At 33.4% G+C, this 22,369-nt stretch overlaps 1 protein-coding gene across 1 annotated transcript; it reads left to right on the top strand.

Moving 5' to 3' along the window:
• LOC120187666 (chromatin structure-remodeling complex protein SYD-like) lies at positions 1-22,369 on the top strand. The gene is made up of 5 exons (XM_039191332.1): positions 1-71; positions 298-429; positions 21,537-21,649; positions 21,766-22,169; positions 22,292-22,369. Exons 1-5 carry the CDS (start codon positions 1-3, stop codon positions 22,367-22,369), a joined length of 798 nt encoding a protein of 265 aa, XP_039047263.1.

Raw genomic sequence — 22,369 nt, 5'->3', positions numbered from 1 at the left:
ATGGTTTACATTCGATTCGACGAGACACTGCCTCCTAATGAGGGCGACGAGGGTCTTTACAGACGAGAAAGGTACGGGTCGTTCTAATTTTTGTGTTTTCTTCTTGGATGGTTGCTTGGTCTCTATTCCTGTTTTTTTCCGTTGTTGATGGCTGGTAGTTTGCTTTTTAGTTCGTTTCTCCTTCCTTTGCTGATGACTCCCCCTTTTGATGATAACTGTTGATAAAAAGACCCTCTTTTCTTGCGTTTTGTTTTGTTTTTGTCTTTGTGCTCTGTCTCTTGTTTGGTGTGCTTGCAGGTCACGGGTGCGAGCTGGTCACGGGCTTCAGGGAGGACTCTGTGAGTCTGCGCAGTCGGTGGAAGCTGACTGGTGGAGACGAATGGTCGACAGAGGCTCATTCTGGACGTGGAAGGCGGCGCTGGGCATAGGGTAAAAACCCTAATGGTCCTTTAATCTGGATCGTTGGATTAGGAGCAGATCCAACAGTCCAGGGTGAGCGGCGGCTGGAACCAGAAGCTGGAAACCCTAACGGGTTTTAGGGTTCTCTTATACTTGGGCCTGTTTGGTCTGGCCCGTTTTAGTTGTAACTCTGGTGTAGGCCCTGTAATAGTAAAAATAAAATATACTTAGTCCATGTTCTAAATTATTATTATTTTTTATTGCAATTTTATGTCATATATTTTCATGTTAATAACTAACAAATACCAAACTTATGCTAATAACCCTAATAACGATAATAGTAAAACCCAATTAAAATTAAATAACGCCCCGGACAAATCGAGCATCTACACGAAGTACCTCTAAGTTGGTTAAACAAATCATCGATTCTTGGTAGGGGATTCTTATTCTTGATTGTGAGCTTATTAAGTTGATAGTAATCGATACAAAGTCTCATTGATCCATTTTTCTTTTCCACAAAGAGAAATGGAGCACCCCATGGTGATATGCTAGGTCGTATAAAGCCTTGATCCAAAAGTTCTTGAAGTTGAGCCTTTAACAACTTAAGTTCAACCAGAGCCATTCTATAAGGAGAAATAGAGAATGGTGTAGTCCCCGGTTGCACCTCTATCCCAAATTCTACTTCACGGACAGGATGAAGCCCAAGTAATTCTTTTGGAAACAGATCCGGATTTTCACAGACAATTGGAATCGATTCCAAATTAGGCTAAGATTTTATCGTATCAATGATGTAAGCTAAGAATCCTTCACATCCCTAACAAATCGTCTTATCAATCTTAATAACTAAAATTGTAAAGGTTGGACCATTATTCCTCTCACTCGTCACAATGATAGTATTTTACCCCTAAGCCAAGCAGAAACAACCTTTTCTTCTCATAATCGACCCATGCTTGATGTTATCCTAACCAATCGATCCCTAAAATGATTTTAAATTCATGAAAAGACAATTACACGGGATCAATAGAAAATTGAGTCCCTTGAATCATCAATGGACATCTTACAAACTTGATTGACTATAACACTATCTCCTAAAGGATTTGTTGCTAGGATCTCATATTTAGTTAGTTTAGGAGCATTTTCATCTTCTCAGGCTCAAACATTATACACATGAACTGGGTTTTAGATTGTTGTTGAGTAATTGTGAAGATTAACCACGAGGTCATCCGAATGCACTAAACTGAGTTTTATTGGATCCTCGACCCCTAGAAGACTGAACTGATATTGGAGCCTTAGGTGTTGAGCTTAAAACCTTATTGGACTATTTTGGACAATCCCGAAGTGACCTTTCTCGCCACAAAGAAAACATGACCTAGATCGATGTCGACACTCGCCTGAATGTCGTTTCTAACAAAAATTACATAAAAGAGATTGAGAAACTTAACCTGAACCACCAGTACTTTCCATAGAAATAAGTTGAGGGGATGATCTCACCATCGATTGCAGTTTCAGAACAAAATTCTTCCTAATAGGTTGATTGATATAATATTGAAGGGTTTTCTAATATCGAGGTTTCTTAATACGTACATGAGAGCTAGCAAAATCCCTCGGTCGTTTATCCACTTTCCATAAAATTAGGGTAGTTTGGCTATTAATTTTGGATCTACGTAAATGACGAGTTCCAATAAAAAAATTTAAATTTTTTACCCCATGTGATAAAAATTAATAAAAAATATATTTTATTGGAACTCGTCACCTCGAGATGAAGAGTTTGAATAAAAAATATTATTTAGGCAAACTCATCACCTCGACATGATGAGTTCGTTAAATACTATAGCAAATATCGTAGATCCCAAATTAAAAGTCCATGTGCCCAAGAACCTTTTTTTTATAAATGCAATATTGGGCCAATTTCACCTGATATCACAATAGAATGCATCTTTATCCCAACCACCGTGTAAGTCCATATGAAGGATAGGATTGGTCATGGAGGAAATAATTTTTAAGATAAATTACGTATTTACTCGTCCAATTATTTTTACAATTTTGTTTTGTTTATGAAATATTTTTGTAACATCCTCTACCCGATTTAGATGAAATTTGGGTAGAGATGTTAACGAAAATTTAAACCAAAATTAAATAATTAAAAAACATAGGTAATATCAAATTTCTATCATCGAAACAAAATCAAGCACCACAATTCAAATCATTTCATCGGATTTATCATTTGTTAGCTAATCAATATCTCACCATGGCTTGAATTCAAACTTAACTTTACAACATGAACCATATTGAATTTATCTAAAATTTAAAAGGATCCAACAACACAATTTGGAACATATGATCATTTATTGAGTATAAACTATAAATAAAATTCTCTTCATTTCACACATGTTGATTATCACTATTCTTAATAATTTCAAAAGTGTTATCTTAGTTAAAGACCACATTGAAACTTCCAAAATGTAAGGGTCTAAGTCTAAATAATATCAAATATTAAAATAATAGGGACTTACTTGAAAATTATCTAAAAAATATATTCCAACAGGAATTTTGGTTTTTATACAAAAATAAGGTTTGCATCCTAAATTTGGTTTCCATATGAAAAATCATGTTGAAACCAAAAATCTGGTTTCTATGTGAAAAATCAAGTTAAAACCTAAAAATCGAGTTTCTATATGAAAAATCAAGCTGCAAACTAAAAATTGTTTCCTAAACCGATTTTCAGGTTTTTCATTAGACTTACACCGGTTAAATCAAAACTTAATTACTCAACAACTTACATTTATCAACGAACATAAAATCAAATACATGCTTTATCATGATAATAGTTTCATGCCAACAAAAATATGGCAACTACCTTATATTTTACATACCAATCATCATAAAACATGATCATTTCATAACCATCATCATCATTATCTTATCTATCATACAAGTTTATCTATACCAATTATAATATCAAACATATTATCATGATCATAATCATCTAGAGCAATTTTTCACTAAACCAAAAAAATAACAATCCATTATACAAATACAAAAATCTACACACTTAGGGGTTGTTTGTTTGCCTCTTAATGGAACCATTCAGCGCTGAATGCTGAATCGTTCATCATTCAGCGCGTTTGTTTCGCACCTCTGCATGATTCAGTGCTGACTGATTCAGCAAAACAATGTTGAATGATTCAGCACAGAAGTACATTCTGAATGATTCAGAGCCATTGTCAAACAACATGTCACATTCAGAGCTAATTCATACACAACCTCTGAATCATTAATCATTTAAATCATTCAGCGCTTAATCATTCTGAAGTAAACAAACAGCCCCTTGCAAATCCAATTAAAATCCAAATTAACCAAGACACAATAACATTTAACCTTAAATCAAAATTTGACCTACTACATTAACCCAAAGTCAAAACAACCTAATTGGCCTAGAATGTTAACGATTTGAGAAACCCTAGTTCTCATCAAGGATTTATGTTGCCACCAACTATTGGCCTTTCATCATCCACATCAGAACCAAGTTTTGGTCCCCCCAGTAACCATCTCGTGTAACAATGGTCCCCTTTGAGCCCCCATCAGTCTCTAGTAGCCACTCCAGACACCAGTAAGACCCCAAATGTTTCATCGACAAACACACAGTCTATCTTTGCCCTATTAATAGTGATGTGATCCGGATCAGCCCTAACTTTTTTCTTGATCTTATTAAATCATTGAAGTTTACCAAGGCTGATTCAAAGGGTGTTCTACCTTACTTTATCCTATACATGCTTATTTATGCACTATATTTTATCATATGTTTGTATTTACCTCTCAGGATATGCTTATCATATGATATCATTCATTGCATATATTTGCATGAGTTTTATTAGTTACATAACATTCATTGCATTTAATAAGTTTGCTTTTCATTTAAACATGCATTGCATTTAAATCATCTAGTTCATTTAGGGAAGTAGTTCATATATGCATATTTAGATCATTTAGTAAGCTACTTCATTCATGCATCTAGTTCATTGAATAAAGTTAGTTCATTAATTAAACTAGTTCATTTATTAGACTAACTCTTAATTATTTAATGCATGTTTTCAATTAAAGATTGAATAAAGTTCACCTTTGTGTCTAGGTGCATGAGAGAAGTTGAATGATTTCAACAGATACAAGAATATCAGTCAGAATGTATTCTAATTCTGGATGTGATATAGATATTTTTGGGTCTATAAATCAATTGGAAATTATTCATCTATCGTTTTATATTTTCAACGCCTTTTGAATCACCTCAATCCAATATTAGGAGCTTGAGATATGATCAATTTACTGAAGATAGTGCAGGCTGGAATTTTCATTACGAGAATTTTATACAATGATGATTTGGATCAGTTTGAGCCAAGAAACATTCCTTTCATCTTCTACCAAGAGACAAGCCATTTAAGGTCATCTTAATTCACCAATTCAAGGCATTCAAGATTGATGCTATCACCCATTGAAGATCATTCATGTTCAAGCAATGGGATATGCAATAACCAGCATTGAAAACTTATCATTCAAGGTCTTTATCATTTTTTTGAAGGCTGATCATATTCTATAAGGGAACAAGCAATGAAGGCTGATTTTATTTCATTTAATCACTAAATTAAGTGATAAAATCATCAAGGAATTTGAAGAGATAAGCTGATTTTGACATGTAGGATGTCCATGTTCATCTTATGACTTCATTTATCCTCTTTTCTTCCATTTGCAAGCAAAGCAAGGTAGCCCAAGAGTCACCCCTCCTTTTTGGACGAATTTAAGGCTGGAATTATCTCAAATTAAAGCTTAATTCATCCATTTTCAATCTACATGGCCAGCCATCAAAGGATAAGAAGAATGACAAGTCATTTAATTGAATTAAATTGCATTTAGGTGATTGTTTTATTTTAATTGTAAAAACTCCTCATATGGTGCCTATCAACACTATAAATAGGCACCTCCGTGGCTTTTGTACTTAGAACTTTTTTGCATAATATACACTTTGAAAGGTTTCTTTCATTTTTGTTTTTGGATTAGAACTCTATCAGTTTCTTGTCAATCTTGAAGCCTTCCTCCATTTCATTTTATTATAACGTTGGTTCCTAGCTCATCTATAGCTAGTGGGTCACGTTCCATCCTCTTCCACCTCAGTTCCATCATATTATATTGTTGGTTCTTAGCTATATATATAGCAAACAGGTCATAATCCATCGTTTGAATTTCTATCATCTTCCTAGCCGACAACAACCATCCTTTACCATTTTCGTAACATCCATTCAAACGTTATCACCACCACACTTCTTTCATTTGCAAACCACTTCAAATCCATCCACATCCTTTTCAATTTCATTCTTTATTTGTTTATCTCATATTCACAAGGTTCATTTTGCACTTTCAGAATCATTTCAAGCACTGCGGAGTTTCTTACTAGAATCACGATCGGGCAATAATGTATATGACTTGAAACACATAATCGAAATTATATCATTTGGCATTAGAGCTAGCCGATTCAGTAAATGTATTGTTTCATTTTCTCTCACTAAGGTTAGTAAAAAATAAAAAAAAGTTAAAAAAAAAAGTTTAAAGAGGGAGAAAGTAATTCTTTTCATCTTTAAAGAAAAAATATTTACGTCATCTTTATATTCAATTATTCAATTTTGTTACCTTTATTTACCATATCTTTTCCTTGTAACCAATTTATTTTCACTATCCTTACTACCAAGCCACAATTGTTTCAGCCGAAGTCCACTAGATCTTGTAAGCCTTGAGAAAGTTCCCAAATGGACTTGAAAACAAAGCACGAGTGGTAAAAGGCAAGAGTGTCATTAAGGGTAAAATCCATCCCTAGTGAAACACGAGTGGGAGTGACTTTTCTTGGAGTGTTTGGTGAGGTTTTTTTTGTGAGATTATTTTTTTATTACTAATTATGTCTCATCATTCGGGAGACAATTCTCATGTTATAGGTAACATTGAACCAAACCTACAAATGCAAGCCATGATGCGTGAATTGACTAGGATTTTTAAGGAATAATTGGAACCTCTCCATGAACGTATTGAATGTATTGAAGAGGAGCGTACTCAAGGATTTCGAGAGCAAGAATATGCCAATCAAGGAGGAAATAAAGAAGTGGAAAGACCAGAAGAAGATCGTGCATCATAACAAAGAATGAGAAATCGAAGTATAAGGTCCCAAAGGTTTCATCCATTAATGGATGATAATCTTGTTAATATCAAGATTTCCATTCCACTATTCCAAGGCAAGACGGATCCTGAGGCCTACCTATCATGGGAAAAGAAGGTATAGCACATCTTCGGGTGCCATGATTATTCCAAACTCAAGAAGGTAAAACTCGATGCCCTTGAGCTTATGGATTATGCACTAATATGGTGGAATCAATTGGCATCAAGTAGGAGATGCAATCGAGAATCACTGATGCGAAGCCGATTCATTCCAACCCACTATCATCGGGAGTTATTCAACCTTCTTCAAAACCATTAACAATGTAACCGAAGTGTTGAAGATTACCATAAAGAGATGGAGGTGGCCATGATTCGAGCCAACATCGATAAGGATCGAGAAGCCACAATGGTAAGATTCCTAGCGGGACTTAATCCAAACATTGTGAATGTGGTTGAGTTGCAACATTATGTGGAGATGGAAGACATGGAGCATATGGCCATAAAGGTGGAAAAACAACTCAAAACGAAGGGTGCCACACGATCTTATGGGAGTGCAACTTTAAAATGAGGGCAAAGTTCATACAAGAAGACTCCTCCATTATCATCCCATGAAAGAGGATGACCACCCAAAGCAAGTAAGCCCATTGCCGAAACCAGCAAGGATAAGATTGCCACCACTTCAAATCGTTCCTGTGACATACAATGTTTTAAGTGTTTGGGGCGTGGACACATTGCAAGCCAATGTCTAAATCGCAATACCATGCTTTTTCGAGATTATGGAGAAGTTGAATCAAAAAAAGAAGAGGATGAGAATGAAGATGCTACAATTGATATGGAAGAATTAGAGTCATACCTTTACAAAATGATGATTAAAAAAACATGTCCATTAAAGTTAAAAAAGGAGTGACACTTGAAGTTTCAAAGGTTGAATCGCTTGAAATTCCAAGTAACGTGTTTATTGACATTCCAAGTATACTCCATCCATTCGAAGAACATCATAAAAGGGAAGTTTCAATGAATCTGATTCTTGAGAATGTGAAAGGCCAAATTCCACTCATGAACTTTCATGAATTTTCTATGTTCATTCATTTTATTAAATGTATTCCATGTTCTAACTTAGATTTATTTTCTAGAACATTGATTCATGGAACTTCTCTTGCTTGTGATGATCAATTCAAGGAGATGAAATGAGCATTATCGATCTATTCAAGGTTCATAATATGGAAGGCCACAAATATTAAAGTTGGCAAGATCTACCTACTTGAACAAGTCCAAGAGAATTGCACATCCAAACCCAAACTATTTATTCAATGAAGGTTTACAGGAGCTTCATGCATTAACTAATTGGCATGATGATTCCAAGGGACAACATGAAGAAATATTGCATGAACCAATGCATATTTCCATGAAGAACCTCAACCATCGACCACTATCTCTGAATATTCTTGGGTTTGTTTTCCCTATCTCTTTAAATTTGATATCCTTTTCTACTAATCTAGTTTTGATTATAGGAAACGAAAGGAGACATCCTTTTGAAAGAGAACAACAACGAAACATGAGAGTATTTAAAGAGAAATGTTCCTTAATCAAAAGTTGTAACCTTTTAGACCGAGGAATGATTCAAAGGACAAATTCCTTCATCAATGGAAGTGATGTTTTGAATGAAGGCAAGGTTCAAAAGACAACTCTCGTTGCCAAAGAATATGATGTTTCAAAAATAGAGATCCAAAAGACATGTCTATATTCGAGTGAACCATATGAAAATAAGGTTTACAAGAATGAAGATCTTGATCCCGGAGAATGGGTTTTGTGTAAATCAAAAGTAAAGAAGTTCCCCACCCTAAGGAAATCAAAATTGTTCCCGTTCATAGTAAGTGTCGATTTGGGGACAAATCACATTAAAGAGGGAGGGAATGATGTGATCCCCATCAGCCCTAACTTTTTTCTTCATCTAATTAAATAATTGAAGTTTACCAAGGCTGATTCAAAGGGAGTTCTACCTTACTTGATCCTATACATGCTCATTTATGCACTATATTTTATCATATGCTTGTATTTAACTCTTAGGATATGCTTATAATATGATATCATTCATTGCATGAATTTTCATGAGTTTTATTAGTTGCATGACATTCATTGCATTTAATAAGTGTTCATTTAAACATGCATTGCATTTAAAGCATCTAGTTCATTTAGGGAAGTAGTTCATTTATGCATATTTAGATCATTTAGTAAGCTAATTCATTCATGCATCTAGTTAATTGAATAAAGTTAGTTCATTCATCAAACTAGTTCAATTAAAGATTGAATAAAGTTCACCTTTGTGTCTAGGTGCATGAGAGAAGTTAAACGATTTCAACAGATGCAAGAATATCAGTCAGAATGTCTTCTAATTCTGGATATGATTCAGATGTTTTTAGGTCCAAAAGTCAATTGGAAATTATTCATCTATCTTTTATCTTTCCAACGCCTTTTGAATCACCTCAATCCGATATAGGGAACTTGAGATATGATTGATTTACTAAAGACAATGCAGCCTTGAATTTTAAGTACGAGAATTTTATACAAGGATGATTTGGATCAGTTAGAGCCAAGAAAGAGTCCTTTCATATTCTACCAAGACACAAGCCATTTAAGGTCATCTTAATTCACCAATTCAAGGCATTCAAGGTTGATGTTATCACCCATTGAAGGCCATTCATGTTCAAGCAATGGGACATGCAATAACCAGCATTCAAAACTTATCATTCAAGGCCTTTATCATCTTTTGAAGGCTGATCATATTCTACAAGGGAACAAGCAATGAAGGCTGATTTTATTTCATTTAACCACCAAATTAAGTGATAAAATCAGAAAGGAATTTGAAGAGACAAGCTGATTTGGACATGTAGGATGTCCACATTCATCCTATGACTTCATTTATCCTCTTTTCTTCCATTTGCAAGCAAAGCAAGGCAGCCCAAGAGTCACCCCTCCTTTTTGGACGAATTTAAGGCTGGAATTATCTCAAATTAAAGCTTAATTCATCCATTTTCAATCTACATGGCCAACCATCAAAGGATAAGAAGAATGACAAGTCATTTAATTGAATTAAATTGCATTTAGGTGATTGTTTTATTTTAATTGTAAAAAATCCTCATATGGTGCCTATCAACACTATAAATAGGCACCTTCGTGACATTTGTACTTAGAACTTTTTGCATAATATACTCTTTGAAAGGTTGCTTTCATTTTAGTTTTTGGATTAGAACTCTATCAGTTTCTTGTCAGTCTTGAAGCCTTCCTCCATTTCATTTTATTATAACGTTGGTTCCTAGCTTACCTATAGCTAGTGGGTCACGTTCCATCCTCTTCCACCTTGATTCCATCATATTATATTATTGGTTCTTATCTATATATATAGCAAACGGGTCACAATCAATCCTTTGAATTTCTATCATCCGCATAGCCGACTACAACCATCCTTCACCATTTTCGTTACATCCATTCAAACGTTATCACCACCACACTTTTTTCATTTGCAAACCACTTAAAATTCATCCACATCCTTTTCAATTTCATTCTTTATTTGTTTATCTCATATTCACAAGGTTTATTTTGCACTTTCAGAATCATTTCAAGCACTGCAGAGTTTCTTACTAGAATCACGATCGGGTAACAACGTTTATGACTTGAAACACATAATCTAGATCATATCAAATATCCTCATTGATATCCCAACAAGAACAAAAAAAATATGAGTTATAAAGAAAAAGAAAACATTTTTTCTCGATTGTAACTTTAAGAAGGGTATTATAAAACCCGAAAAAGATTAATGTAATAAAAGAGAGTCTTCCCCCATTTTTTAAAATAGAAAGCATTGTAAACGAGGGCTCCCCATATTCAAATCAACAAAGAAAGAAATATAAAAAATCGATTCAAAGAAATTCTAGTATTTTTCTTTAGTTTAGTGGCTCTATTTTGAAAATAAAAGTGAAGGGTCGTTTGTGGTCACCTGGTTTTGGTTTGAATTATCACCAGAGTCGGGCATCGGGTCTAGAAGTTGAATGATTATACCTTTCGTATTCTTTTAATAAGGCTTGCATGTTAGTTAGGGTTCATCTTTGGGTATAGACAAGGAAAATGAGGGCAATTTTGTTTTAGGTCGAGTTTTGAGTAGTCTTGCCACCATCAGTGGTGGTGTTTAAGAGCATTGATTTAGGGGTTTTAAGGGGGAGGAGGTAATTTTTAGGTTATTTCAAAATTTTAGTGCCCTTCCCGACCATCGTTTGTCGTGGTTGGAGTGTTGAATCTCACCAATATTGTGGTCACGTGTTTGTCGTGTTTTAGTTTTGCGAGGGAGGCGGGTAACTTGGGCGAGAAAGAGATTTAGGAGAGTAAAAAAATTAAAGGGAAGCTTAGGGTTTAGAAGTTACGTGAGACGGCTAAAAGATAGGTTATATATAAAGTATTTTAGTTTAATCACGTTGAGGTCCTCCCATTGCTATCAAGTTTTTGCATTTTGGCCACCTTTTTTGTTTTCTTATTTATTTTGAATTCAACACATTGATTTTATTTTTTTAATTTTTACACTATATTTTAATTTGTTTGTAATTATACTCGAATCGACTTTACAATGACCCATCTTGGGATATAACCCGTATTACTATGATTCAGGTAAAACTTTATTTTCTAACTTATTTATTATTAATTTTAAAATATTTTGAATTAGTTCTACGACTTCGTGATGACATGTCTATAGGTATGAATCATGCTATTATAGTCTAGGTAAAAATAAAACTCTAACTTTTAATGACATGTCTATAGGTATGAATCATGCTATTATAGTCTAGGTAAAAATAAAACTCTAACTTTTAATTTATGTTTTTAAATTTCAGTCTCTTAATTTTTAGTATCCATTAATTTCTTGCATTTTAATTATAGTCCTTAATTTTTGGCATTTTAATTTTTGGTATATTTCATTTTTTATCCTCTGATTTTCCTAGTTTACATTTTAGTCACTAATGTTAGTTTACTAATGTTCTTTTTTTTAATTTTAACTTTGACATTGTTTTTGGCAGTTTACAATTTAGTCCTTTTACCTACTTTATTTGATTCTACTTTACATTTTAATTTGTTCTATTTCTTGCTCGTAACATTACATGCTTTGTAATGTATTCCTAGCTTTATTTCTTAGCTTCTAGATTAATTCTTTAAATTAGTCTTTAAACTTTTTAATTTGAGAGAGTTTTTCATTTAGTCCTCGATTTTAACCGAGTGTCCAAATTAATTATTCAAACCAAGTAATTACTAAAATTGATTAGGTTTAATTTTAAAGCCTCCATTTTAGTTTAATTTCAAATTTAGTCCTTTAATTTAGGAGAACTTTTAATTTGTCCCTTGTTTTTGCCCGAGGGTTCGAATTAGTCATTCCATCTAATAATTTGCGAAAAATGGTTAGGATTAATAATTAGAGCCTTGATTTTATGTTAATTTTCATTTTAGTCTTTCAATTTAGGGGAATTCTTGATTTGCTCCTCGCCTTTATACTCGAGGTTCCAAATTAATTATTCGATTCAATAATTGATTAAATTGATTAGGGTTAAGAAGTAAAGCCTTCATTTTAGATTTAATTTCAATTTAATCTCTTAGATTAAGAGAATTTTAATTTGGTCCTCATATTTATGCATGAGGTTCCATTTTAATTATTCGATTCAATAAACTGTTAAATTGATTAGGTTTTAATATTAGAGCCAACATTGTAGGTTTAATCCTTAGGTTATCCAAACTCATAATATGACACTTTAGTTAGATAGAAGCCTTAATTAATTCACCTAGTGTAACTAGGTTCAATAATCGATTGTTTGACTATACATTTCAATTTCAAAAATAAGGCAATGTTCATTTATTATAGGATTAATAGTATATCTCCCGCTTTTGCCCAGAGGTGACCACTATTGAATCCCGAAGTAAATCGACAACCTTTTCAAAACCTTACATCATGATTTTAAAATTATTAAGTAAATATTCATTTATTAGGGTTAATAACAAAAATTTTGTTTATGCTTGGGGGTAGACGTTATTTATCCTGGTAAATCAACATCCTTTTTAAACTTGAATGCATAGATAAAACTTTGAACTCAAAATTTCCAATTTTAGAACATAGGTAATTGAGTAAGTACTAATCCTTTCCCATGACTAACTGACTTTTGAACCTGATTTCTAATTTCACATGCAAAAACATCAGTATTTTAATATAATAAAATGTTTTTATTGAAATTACATAATTTTAGGTGTTCCAATCTCACCTTAGAAATAATTGGTGGTGACTCCCATCTTTTCAAAAACCATTTTCAAAACCAATGTTGAATTGGCCCCGAAAAGCCAGTTAAGACAACTTGGGAATTTGCTATGGACTTTTTTTTTCTAAAACAAAATAAAGAGTCGAGCCACTAGTCGATTACACTATGTTTCATAATTCAAAAATTTGAGTTCAAATTTATTTATTTTACGATAACCAAAAAAGAAATTTTTTGGTTAATGTTTTCCTTGTTTTAGCATAAATAGAATTGTTGCGTATCGTAAGCTAAACCCAATCTGTTATCTTGTCTCTCCTAAGTAAGGGCAATTTCACACCATCGAAGAATATTGTTTTTCTTCATGCAATTTTCGCAGAGCTTATGTAAAGCATTTTTTATGTTTGTCATGATATTATTTTCATTGATAGACATTTAGTGAAGTGATCCCCTGAATTAAATTTGATCCAAAAAGTTTGTAATGAGCCAAGATCAAAGTCCTTATTTACCTTAGCAAGTTATAGGGACAACTTGAGAACTTTTTTAGAACCAAACCATCATATAGAGAATTTAGTAACCCTACCCCACTAAAGCTACGTGAAAACCCTAATATTGAAAACATTTTGATGTTTGGATATAACAAATTAAATATAAATGAATTTTAAGATTTTATAATTTTTTTCAAAGTATATTCGATTCAATTATTCGAATATCAAAATATTACGCCAAGTTTTTCAAAGATCAATTTCAATCCCTACTAAAGTGTAAAATTGTGCTTTAAACTTAAAATATTTTTGAAACAATTTTTACAATGTATTTCGAACAAAAATCGAGCCAAACATCAATTTTATGAAGGGATGTAGCGATGCACTCATTTGATGCATCGATGCACACCCATTTCGAATGCATTTTATGCACCGATGCACATGCCATGCATCGATGCACTTCTGGCTTGTTTGAAACATCGAATGTAATTAGTGTACCGATGCACTAAGTCTTTTAACGGTTGAAATATTTGAATTTTACACATAGTGTACCGATGCACCCTGGCTATGCATCGATGCACCATACGCTCCCAACTGTTTTATTAATTATTTTCACACAATAACGACTCTATTGACTCCACTAACGATCCCCAATGTTCAGAAGTGATCCAAGGAGTATTTAAACAAGCTTAGGAGCCATTGATCAACAATAATTGAGAAGAATTGAGAGAGAATCAAAGAGAAAGCCTCAAACCTCAAGTTTAAGTATTTTAAGCCTATTTTTAATTCAATATTCATTTTTCTTTCAAAAACACCATTTGTGCTCTATTGTATTTATCTTTGAGTGTTCTTTCTTTGTTTTAGAATTGTTCAAACAATTTACCTTGTGAGGTTTTTCTTGTAAGTTTGTGAAATTTGTATTCTTCTATTTGGGAGAGAGTGTTCTCAAGAATTTGGGGTATAATTCTTGAGGGAGTTGTAAGGTTACTCTTTGTCCTCAAAAGAAAGAATAAAATAGTGAATTTGTTGGAAAATCCTTAGTGTGGATAGCTAAGGTAGTGGACGTAGACTTTGGTTGAGAAAGTCGAACCACTCAAATTGTTGTGCAATTATTTTCTATTTTCTGCAAAAGCTTCCACCAAAATTTTTATTGCCAATTCACCCCCTCTTGGCTATTTCGTCAATCGATTAACTCAATAATTGGTATTAGAGCCTCACTCATTTGAAGGTTTAATCACCTCTTGAGTCGATTCGGGAAGAGTTATATTGATAATCAAGTCATCAATGGCCTCCACTTCAAACTCCGACTTTGGTCTTGATTCATTGCCCGTTAACAAGCCTCATTTCTTCAATGGAGCTAATTATGCTTATTGGAAGAATATAATGATGTATTTTATTCAAGAGAGTGACATGGAGCATGGAATATCATAGAAGTCGGATACATCAAACCTTCCACTCATCCTAGATTATGGAGTGAAGAAGAGACAAGAATGTTCCAGCTCAACTCAAAGGCTATTCATATTATATTTTGTGCTCTTGGATCGGATGAATACGGGAGAGTTTCATTTTGTACAACCGCCAAGGAGATATGGGATAAACTACAAGTCACTCATAAAGGCACATACGAGGTAAAAGAATCTAAAATTAGTCTCCTAACTCATAGCTATGAAAATTTTAGGATGAAACCGGATGAAGACATCAAAGTTATAACGGATAGTTTTTCAACGATTGTCAATGGTCTCAAATTATATGGAGAGATCATTCCAAATGATAAGCTTGTGAGAAAGTTAGTTTACTCCTTTCCGAAAGCTTGGCAATCAAAGAAAACGGCAATCATCGAGGCTAAGAACTTAAAGTCTTTAACTCTCGAAGAGTTAATTGGTTCAGTCCTCACTCATGAAATGATGCTTCAAGATTAGGTAGACCTCGAGAATATTAACGAGCCAAAGAAGGAGACAGAGAAAAAGAATAAAGTGGGAGTTGCTTTCAAATCCACAAGAGATGAGAGTAATTCAGATGTAGATGACGATGACGAGGAAATGACATTATTTCCCAAACGGTTCAAAAAATTGATGAGGCCTAACCGAGGAAGAAAATTCAAACAAAATGAAGGCTTTAAAATGAACCAAAGGAGAAAACCCCATTATTTGCTACGAGTAAAAAAAGTCGGGCCATGTCAAATACGATTGCTCGTAATTAAAGAAAAAGGGTCAATCCAAGAAGAAGCACAATGCCCATATGGCTACATGGAGCGATGAAGAGGAATAAGAAGTAGCAAACTTATGCTTGATGGCCATCGGGGAAAACTCTCAGGTAACCTCTAACACATTTGATGATTTATCTTATGACGAGTTATTAGAGGATTATAATGGGTTGGCTTCGGATTATAAGACTTTATTTTCAAAATACAAAAATAATATTTCAAAATTGAAAAATGAAAATAGTCTTATGACCAAAACCAACAATGATCTTGAAAGTAAGATTATAGAATTACAAATAAAATTAGATGATTTTGAAAAGAAAAATACCTATTTGCATAACTTACTTTCAAGAGTTCATGACGATCATCAAAAGAAAATTGATGATCTTAAAGCTTCTTTTAATAAAGTTGGAACAAAACATTTTGAAAAAGGAGAGAATTCAAAATCCATCTTTGCTAGATAAAGTTTTAGAAACTACAATCATAAAGGTCCCCAAAGAACCTCTAAAGGAAAAATCATTAGAAATATATGGGTTCCTAAAGAACTCATTACTACTAAAGATAAGGATATCCTACACAAATGGATACCCAAGGGGACTAGAATTTTGGAGACTAATGAATATGGACCCAAAAGAATTTGGGTACCAAAAATAAAAAATTAATCTATGTTTGTAGGAAAAGGAGCATTGCTACAAGGCATGGTACCTTGATAGTGGATGCTCAAGACACATGACCGGAGAAAAAAGTCGGTTCATAGAGCTTAACGCCAAAAATGGAGGAGAGGTGAATTTTGATGATTATTCAAAAGGTCACATTGAAGGTATAGGTACTATAGGTAAACCTCTTTCATACAAATTAAAAATGTTTTATATGTGAATGGATTAAAGCATAATCTTCTGAGTATTAGTCAATTATGTGATAAGGGATACAATGTCATGTTTGAAACTAATAGTTGTAAATTCATTGACATTGCACCTAATCGGATTATGCTTGTTGGTCATAGAATAGGAAACATATACACGGTGCATTTAGATTCTATAGAAATGACTAATTTATGCCTGGTTTCTAAGGATGAGCATGATAGTTGGTTATGGCATAGGAGACTATGACATACTAGCATGAGTGTTCTACAATGATTAATTTAAGGAGATTTAATAAGAGGGTTGCCAAAGCTAAAATTTGATAAAGATAAAATATGTGATGCATGTGCTAAAGGAAAGCATCAAAGAGATTCATATAAGTCTATCAATGATGTATCAACTAGTAGAGTATTACAATTGATCCATATAGATCTTTTTGGGCCAACTAGGACTACTAGCTTCGGTGGAAAACAATATGCTTTTATCTTGGTAGATGACTATTCTAGATATACTTCGGTTCTATTCTTAAGTACTAAAGATGAAGCATTAGAAAAATTCATCACGTTCTCAAAAATAATCCAAAACGAAAAAGGTTACTCCATAACTAGTGTTAGGAGTGATCATGGAACTGAATTTGAAAATCTTGGATTTATTGAGTTTTGTAATTCTAATGGTATTAGCCATAATTTTTCAGCACCTAGAACCCCTCAACAAAATGTAATTATTGAGAGGAAAAATCGAACTTTAGAAGAAATGGCTAGAACCATGCTTTGTGAAAATAATTTGCTAAAATATTTTTGGGCGAAAGCCACAAATACGACTTGTTATGTTATTAATCGAGTAATGATGAGGCATATTTTAAAGAAAACTCCATATGAACTTTTCAAAAATAAAAAGCCTAACATTAGTTATTTTCATCCTTTTGGATGTAAATATTTTGTTTTAAACAACGGTAAAGAAAATCTTAGCAAATTTGATGTTAAAAGTGATGAAGGAATTTTTCTGGATTATTCCTTAAATTCTAAAGCTTATCGAGTATTTAATAAAAGAACTTTAGTGGTAGAAGAGTCTATACATGTTGTCTTCGATGATAATTCCCTTCCAAGGAAGGATTCTTGTGTGAATGATGATGTAGGTATTGTAAACACAAATGACGTTAGATATTACGTTGAAGAACCATCATCAAAGGAAGAAACGAAAGATGAGGAAACTCATGATGTTCTTGATAATCCAACCATTGAAGAAAAGGAAGTCTCTTACCCAAGAGAAATACAACTATGTCAAGGATTGAGAGATAATAGGTGATCCATCCAAATGGGTAACAACTCGATCTTCTCTTAGAAATATATGTAATTATATTGCATTTATCTTATGCATAGAGCCTAATAATATTAAAGAAGCATTAAATGATGAACATTGGATTATGGCTATGCAAGAAGAGTTAAATCTATTTGAGAGAAGTAAAGTATGGACATTAGTTGAAATGCCTAGTAATAAATCTACTGTAGGTACTAGATGGGTATTTAGGAATAAGCTTGATGAAAGTGGTAATATAGTGAGAAATAAGGCTAGAGTTGTTGCTCAAGGCTATACTCTAGAAAAGGGCATAGACTATGATGAAACATACGCTCCCATAGCTAGGATGGAAGCAATTAGAATGTTATTAGCATTTGCATGTTTCAATGAATTTAAATTATATCAAATGGATGTTAAAAGTACATTTTTAAATGATTTTATAAAAGAAGAAGTGTACGTGAAACAACCTCCAGGTTTTGAAGATTCAAAATTTCCAGATCATGTTTTCAAATTGACAAAAACACTTTATGGTTTAAAACAAGCTCCTAGAGATTAGTATGAAAGATTGTTAATTTTTTAATCGAAAAAGGTTTTTCAAAAGGGAAGGTTGACACTAAATTGTTTTTAAAGCATAAAGGTAAAGATTTATTAGCAGTACAAATTTATATTGATGATATAATATTTGGTTCTACTAATGATGTTCTTTGCCAAGAATTTTCTAAGCTAATGCAGAGTGAATTTGAGATGAGCATGATGGGGGAGCTCTCATATTTCTTGGGACTCCAAATCAAGCAAAGAAAAGATGGCATCTTCATCAATCAAGATAAGTACGTCAAAGATATGCTCAAGAAGTTTGGATTGGAAAATAGGAAACCTCATACCACTCCAATGAGCTCTTCTACAAAGCTTGACAAAGATGAAGGAGGTAAATGTGTGGATATTAAACTATATAGGTCAATTATTGGCGTTTTGCTTTATCTAACCATAAGTAGACCGTACATTATGTTTAGTGTTTGCTTATGTGCTATATTTCAATCATGCCCTAAGGAATCACATTTACTAGCTGTTAAGAGAATCTTTAGATACCTTAAGGACACTCATAGTTTAGGACTTTGGTATCCTAGAGACTCTAGTTTTAGCTTGCATATCTTCTCTGATGCGGATTATGGAGGATGCAAAATAGACAGGAAAAGCACCTCCGGTACTTGTTGATTCCTAGGAAATATGTTGATTTCATGGTTTTCAAAGAAACAAAATTGTGTTGCATTATCTACCACTAAAGCGGAATACATTTCTGCCGGTAGTTGTTGTGCACAAGTTTTATGGATGAAACAAAAACTTTTAGATTATGGAATTGAAGTTAGTATCATACCTATCAAGTGTGACAATACTAGTGCTATTTGTCTCACTAAAAATCCCATCTAACACTCTAGAACTAAGCACATTGAAATTAGACATCATTTCATTAGAGATCATCACTATAAGAAAATATACCTTTAATGACACACGAACGATGACACACGCTAATTTATGACTTGCGAAAAATGTGTCATAAAAAAATGTCATGTTTTTTAAAATCTGAACGATTTATGACTTGCAATAATGTGTGACATATTTAATAGTCATAATCCAAAAAATTTGCAAAAACATGGAGTACACTTTTAATTGTGTGTCATCTGTAAAATTCGTCTTTTAATTTCCCCCCATTATTTTCATCCTTTCCCGCTTCTAGTCTTGGCCTCCTCGATAAACAGTTCACGCAAGCATGCTTCCCCCCTTCTTCTCTTTTTCCCTTTTTCTCTTTGCATCAGCCATTTGCTTTATCCATTCACCACAAAGGGAAACCATGTTTGATAAATAAGCTTGCTGATGTAAAATGTCAAAGGGTAAGAAACTTCTTTTTAATCTTTTTCAATTAATCCATCATTTGTTTCTCTATTTTGAGTGTCACTTGCCATTGATACTTAGTTACTTCTACGGTTTCTGGTTGCACTTTCACATTTTTTTTCTTCTGTTAATCTTCATTTGAAATAGGTGAATACTGGAATTTCGCTGTTGAAGGACCAGATATCACGGTAGATCTGCTAAAGGAATTACTTCCGATTTTTGTTAGTTGTTTCGGAATGGAGAGTTGAAGCGTTATTTTATTTTGGATGGTAAGCGTTGGAGGGAAAGAGGAGCGAAGTGAAGAGAAATTAGGAGAGGTGGTAGTTACAGATGATTAACGGAGCTCCGGGGAACGATCGTAAAGGGTGGTTGCGTTTGTAATTTACTCACATGGAATGACAGATCTTGTTAGCTAAGGTAATGCCCAACGTGACATCGACCAGTTCTTCCCTTTTACCTTTCTACTTTTCTTTGTTTTATAGTTAACCTTTAAGATTTTGTTTATACTTTATTCTTATTCTCAATTTCGTTGTTAACTTTGTTTCACTTTCAAAATTTCCCTCAAATTTGAATGAACACAGGATTAACGAAGGGTTATCTGGAGGAAATTTTGGATTTTATTCTTCTTTTTTTTGGAATCTTTAAGTGTAGCATTTGGTTTCTTATTTCTAGATTTTTGGAGACTTCACATTGCTTGGAAGATTTTTTTCTTGGAATCTGATTTAGGAGAATCTGGAGCACTGTGCTTGAGAATGTTGAAATTTTGTGTTATTTTCATAAACTCATACAAGACTCTAAAGACGAGCCTTCAAAGCTGGCAATAAAACTTTATGTGGTATGGGTGCTTTTTTTGGTTAATTATGTGGCCTTTAACTCTTTATGGTGCACGCATTACAAAGCTGGCTCTTGATTTTAATACCATTTATTACCGCATCTGACTTTTATTATCTGTGAATGTTTCAGATATTGCAACACATGAAATCTAGTGGGAAGGAACATTCAATGTCGTTCCAAGTAATTCAAGGTGAAATATGGTTTGAGGTTCTTTAAGTCTTATGAATGAACACATGATTTTGTAAACTAGTGAGAGAAGTTTTGTTATTTTCATCTAGACGGACATAGTGATTTAGAAAATGGAATTAATTCAGGTAATGGGGGATCTAATGACTAAATTTGTTTGATTGTTCACTATTCACTGATTATAATTTGCCACTTGAATTCTTTGTTTTTATTGCCTTTAAATGGATGCAAGAACCTTCATTTTCTTTTTATAGATAATGATATTAGAAGTGGAATTATTTTAGTATGTATTCAGGTTGTCCTACAATTGTTCAAACACCTTTGACTAAGAGTGTATTCCTTTCTGCTATCAGAGCATTAATTGCCCTACCATGAATGAATTATGAATATGGTTGGACATAAGTTAAATAGATCTCAATTACGTGGTGTTTTACTTTGGCCCATCCTCTTTTTCCCCAAGCAAGCCGTTCTTACCTTTTTCCTTTCTGTGTGCAGCTATGCTTAACATTGTACTAAGCAACACATGGTTGAATTGAAGTAAAAAATTTGTGTTTAAATTAGGTTGTTCACTTATGTGGCTGTTGCTGTTCAGATTTATATATTTGACTCCAGGATTATATGTATACATTTTCTAGCTTGAATTAAAGTGTACTCTCACCTAAAATTCAAATTGCGTCTAACATGTCCTTATTCTCCAGCTTCTCCCCTATTTTACTCTTATGTATTTGGATAAATCTACCTTTTGCATTTGTCTTTTAGCTAATCTAACTATAGTCAACTTTCCTTTTCAGTATCTCAGTGGTCGCAACGATGTTTAGAACTTAACATCGAAAGATATATATCTTCGTTCAAGTTAAATTTTCATTGACCCTTTCTTTGGGAATGTCTACTATTTTACCTGACATAATATTCTTTATTCAAGGGAAATGAAGACTGTTATCAATAGACATGGTCTTGATCTGGAGGCTCTGAATTCATCCCGGCTTCCTACTTCCGGGTCTCAAGGAATGGATTTTACATCTGGACAATATGTTGGTAAATTGCTGTTAATTAAACTTCCTTTAGCTTGTCATGGAAAATTATTACATATGTGACCTCATTGTTGCATGACATAGTGATTGAACCATTTATATATGGGTACTATTCTCTAGGATCTTCTCAGGCTGTTGCAGTTTCTAAAGACTCTAAAGAAGGTTTGGCACAAAATGAGATACCTAAGTTTGATCCATTTTCATCCAGCAGGCCGCCCATTGGCCCAAGCATTGCTGGACATGAGTATTATCAAGGAGTTGGAACACACAGGGGTAGTAAGTCTTTTGATCATGGAAGCCCATCAAGTTTGGACACCCGGTCTGCTAACTCCCAATCACAAGACAAACAAATGACTCAAAATGATAATAAGAAGGCTAAAACATCTAGACCTGCTAACTACAACATGGTCCCAAGTAGTGGTCAAATGGAGAATTTTCCATCATCACCTGGAAATATGAGATCGATGCATAGAAGTAGACAAGATGGTCAGAATGTAACAGAAAACCTAGTGGATTCAACAAATGTTAGTAATTTGATGTCACATGTGCTGGACTAACTCTTGAGATTGTATGTAGTAAATTAATTGAATAGTTTAGATATTCATTTGTTTATGTTAATTCATTGTTGTTATTCTTTTTAATTTAGATGCAAGAAACAAGAAAGGAGGAAGACGAGATTGATAGAGTATTATTGTGGAAAAAGGCAAGACAAATGAAAAAATGA

Source organism: Hibiscus syriacus, unplaced genomic scaffold, assembly GCF_006381635.1.
Source record: "Hibiscus syriacus cultivar Baekdansim isolate YM2019G1 unplaced genomic scaffold, ASM638163v2 tig00113725_pilon, whole genome shotgun sequence".
Taxonomy (NCBI): domain Eukaryota; kingdom Viridiplantae; phylum Streptophyta; class Magnoliopsida; order Malvales; family Malvaceae; genus Hibiscus; species Hibiscus syriacus.
This window is presented reverse-complemented; position numbering and strand designations above follow the sequence as displayed.

Coding starts and splice junctions, on each gene's coding strand:
- LOC120187666 (XM_039191332.1), top strand. CDS start 1: ATGGTTTACATTCGATTCGACGAGACACTGCCTCCTAATGAGGGCGAC. Junction 430..21,536: donor AAGGCGGCGCTGGGCATAGG/GTAAAAACCCTA, acceptor TCTTTATTCAAG/GGAAATGAAGACTGTTATCA. Junction 21,650..21,765: donor TACATCTGGACAATATGTTG/GTAAATTGCTGT, acceptor ACTATTCTCTAG/GATCTTCTCAGGCTGTTGCA.